Genomic DNA, 2,595 nt, shown 5'->3' on the forward strand with positions numbered 1-2,595 from the left:
CAACAGCAAACATGACCAAAATTTACTTGCATTTTCCTGCATGACGTAAAGCATAAGCTTTAAGGAGAATGATAGAGAGCACTTACCTTGTGAATTCAATGCTCTTCAAGTTTTGTCATGTCAGGAAGTTTGCATGTTAAGAATGGCACATCTAGGGTAAGCATCTAAACATTCACCACTAAAGAAAGCACATAAAGACTGTACTTACTATAGCTACCATCTCGTTTCTTTGTTGTCTTCTGGAAAGTTTACTGAGGTCAGATGGTATCCAGTAGCTGGTTTGATGAGCACTCTCAAGCTGGAAGCATTAGAAACCAGCTCCAGGGACTTGTTCCAGACTCAAGTCTAGATATTGAGAGATGAGAATGTGTAAACATCTTCTGGGATGCAGCCTGTGAGCTGGTTCCAGCGTGCCTGAGTTTCAAGAGCCAGGGCGCTGCCTAAGTCACTGCCGAGAAATGTAAACGAACGCATTAAAGTGAAATACATTAAGTAAGGGTTAGGGCATTAAAGGCATTTTGCAAAGGGCAAGCTATGGCGCGAACAGAGCAGGAGCGCAGTGGATGCGTCACAGGTTTGTGGTCTCTCTTTCGACCAAAAAAGGCGCACAAGGGCGACAACAAGGTCCACCCGGAAGCCATGGACGCGGCGGCCTCGAAGCTGAAGGTCCAAGATCGTGTCTGTGAGGCCGTCTCGGGAGAAGCCATGGACGCCGCCGCCTTGAAGTTGAAGGAACTCAGGCACGAGGTGAAAATCGTCTTAGAAGCGATACGACAGGAGCGAGGGCACAAGGAGCTGATCAAGCCGATCAAGCCGGAACAAGAGAAGGAGGACGAAGAGGAGAATCAAGAGAAGAAAGCGGAGCAGCTGAAGGAAGAGAAGAAAGCCGAGCAGGTGAACGAGGAGGAGAAAGAAGCCGATCAGATGAAGCCGATGAAGCTGGAAGAAGAGGAGGAAAAGGAAGCCGAGAAGCAGCTGAAGGAGGAGGAGCAAGAGAAGAAAGCTGAGCAGCTGAGCGAGGAGGAGCAGGAGAAAGAAGCCCATGAGACGAAGGAACTCAGGCGCGAGGTGAAACAGGAGCAAGGTCACAAGGAGCAGCCGCAGCTGGAACGAGAGGAGAAGAATCAGCCGAATCAGCCGATCAAGCCGATCAAGCCGATGAAGCAAGAGCAGGAACAGGAGGAGGAGCAGCGGATGAAGCCGATGAAGCAGCAGCTGGAACAAGAGGAGGAGCAGATGATCAAGCCGATCAAGCAGCCTCTGGAACGGGAAGACGATCAAGAGAAGATGAAGCAGCAGGAGAATGACAAGCCCAAGCAGGAGGAGCAGCGACCCAAGCCAATTCTACTGCCAGCCGGGGGTCGTCGTCCAGGTATGGTTCCTTTTGCTTCTCGCATTCTTCTTCTACTGTGACTCACGATGGCCTTCTGGACTTGCAGGTTCCAGGCCGAAGATGGTTCGCTTCTCTTCCTCAGCGGAGGACATTCTTCCCGACGGCACCCGACGGCGGAGTGAAACCCATCTTAGCGATGGCCGAGGGGGCTATGTTGAGTTCGCGTATCTCGAAGCTTTCCACAAGGCAAACCGGTGGCTAAACCAGAGGGGAAAAACCGAGAAGAAGATCCGCAGCTTGGAAGAGGAAAAGCGCGAGGAAACAGAAGAGGAGAAGCACGAGGAAAAGTCTTGGAGTGTTAGCGCGCTCCGGATTCTGATCAGACTCACCGAGCAGCTTTACGAGGAGCTCAACGGCAAATCCAGCGACCGAGAGAGGATCAAGCGAGCGCGGAAGATGATGAGGCTCCAGAAAATGCTGGATAGGATCCCGAGTGAGAGGAAACCGTGGAAGAAGCTTCAGTCCGGCGAGGTGGTCTTCGTGAAGGAGGCAAAAGAACTATATGATCGTGCGGGGAGAGATTTTGTTGCCGAATTCAAGAGGAGACAGGTAAGTTTGATATACCTTCCAGATTCCAGATGGCCGTTTGCTAATAACTTCCGTGTTTGTTGTAGAGAGCTGAAGTGAACGATGAGTGTTTGTTTTGTCGGAACCATGATGGCGAGAAGATGATCGGCCGGGCTGGAGCGAACTCTAAGACGACTAGACCCTGGGTTTACCTGAGAAGAGAACACGAGCAAACTGTTCTAAGCACGTCGAAGAAACGAGAGATGAAGTTGGCTCCGAGCTCGAGAAGTTGGCTGCAAGGATTGGTCAACTGGAGGCCAGTGCTCGGACTCTAGCATCGGAGAAGCCAACTCTCAAGAGTCAAATCCAGAAGTTGGATCTCCAAGCAAGTTGAGCAGCACAGGAGGAGGCCACTAAAGCTATAGACCAGTTAAGTCGAGAGAAGATCGACCTTCTCGAGGACTCGACTCCAAAGATTTGCAACTGTCCAAGACGTGAAAGCAGTGCGTGACAACCGTGTCTCAGGGCTCCAGGCGGAGAAGTCCATCACACTTCAGGCGTCTAAACAGGCCAGCGACCAGCCTCCACACTCTTCTAAGTCAAGAGAAGATCAATGGATCAAGTTTGACTACACTCTACAGTGTCTGGAGCAAGGAGGGATCTATCTTATCAGCTTTCCAGTCGACGGAGATGAT

General features: G+C 51.0%; 1 protein-coding gene across 1 annotated transcript; it reads left to right on the forward strand.

The window, feature by feature from the left end:
* The first annotated feature begins 534 nt into the window (after positions 1-534).
* LOC9660265 (cilia- and flagella-associated protein 251) lies at positions 535-2,578 on the forward strand. The gene is made up of 4 exons (XM_024674443.1): positions 535-747; positions 1,165-1,372; positions 1,440-1,942; positions 2,008-2,578. Exons 1-4 carry the CDS (start codon positions 535-537, stop codon positions 2,233-2,235), a joined length of 1,152 nt encoding a protein of 383 aa, XP_024530211.1. The 3' UTR covers positions 2,236-2,578.
* The last annotated feature ends 17 nt before the right edge of the window (positions 2,579-2,595 follow it).

The sequence above is a fragment of the Selaginella moellendorffii genome, unplaced genomic scaffold (genome assembly GCF_000143415.4).
Source record: "Selaginella moellendorffii unplaced genomic scaffold, v1.0 SELMOscaffold_12, whole genome shotgun sequence".
Classification (NCBI taxonomy): Eukaryota; Viridiplantae; Streptophyta; class Lycopodiopsida; order Selaginellales; family Selaginellaceae; genus Selaginella; species Selaginella moellendorffii.

Excerpts from the sequence above, each read along its gene's own strand:
- LOC9660265 (XM_024674443.1), top strand. The coding sequence starts at position 535 with ATGGCGCGAACAGAGCAGGAGCGCAGTGGATGCGTCACAGGTTTGTGG. Across the intron at positions 748-1,164 it reads TGAAGGAACTCAGGCACGAG|CAAGAGCAGGAACAGGAGGA; the intron begins GTGAAAATCGTC and ends AAGCCGATGAAG. Across the intron at positions 1,943-2,007 it reads CCGAATTCAAGAGGAGACAG|AGAGCTGAAGTGAACGATGA; the intron begins GTAAGTTTGATA and ends TGTTTGTTGTAG.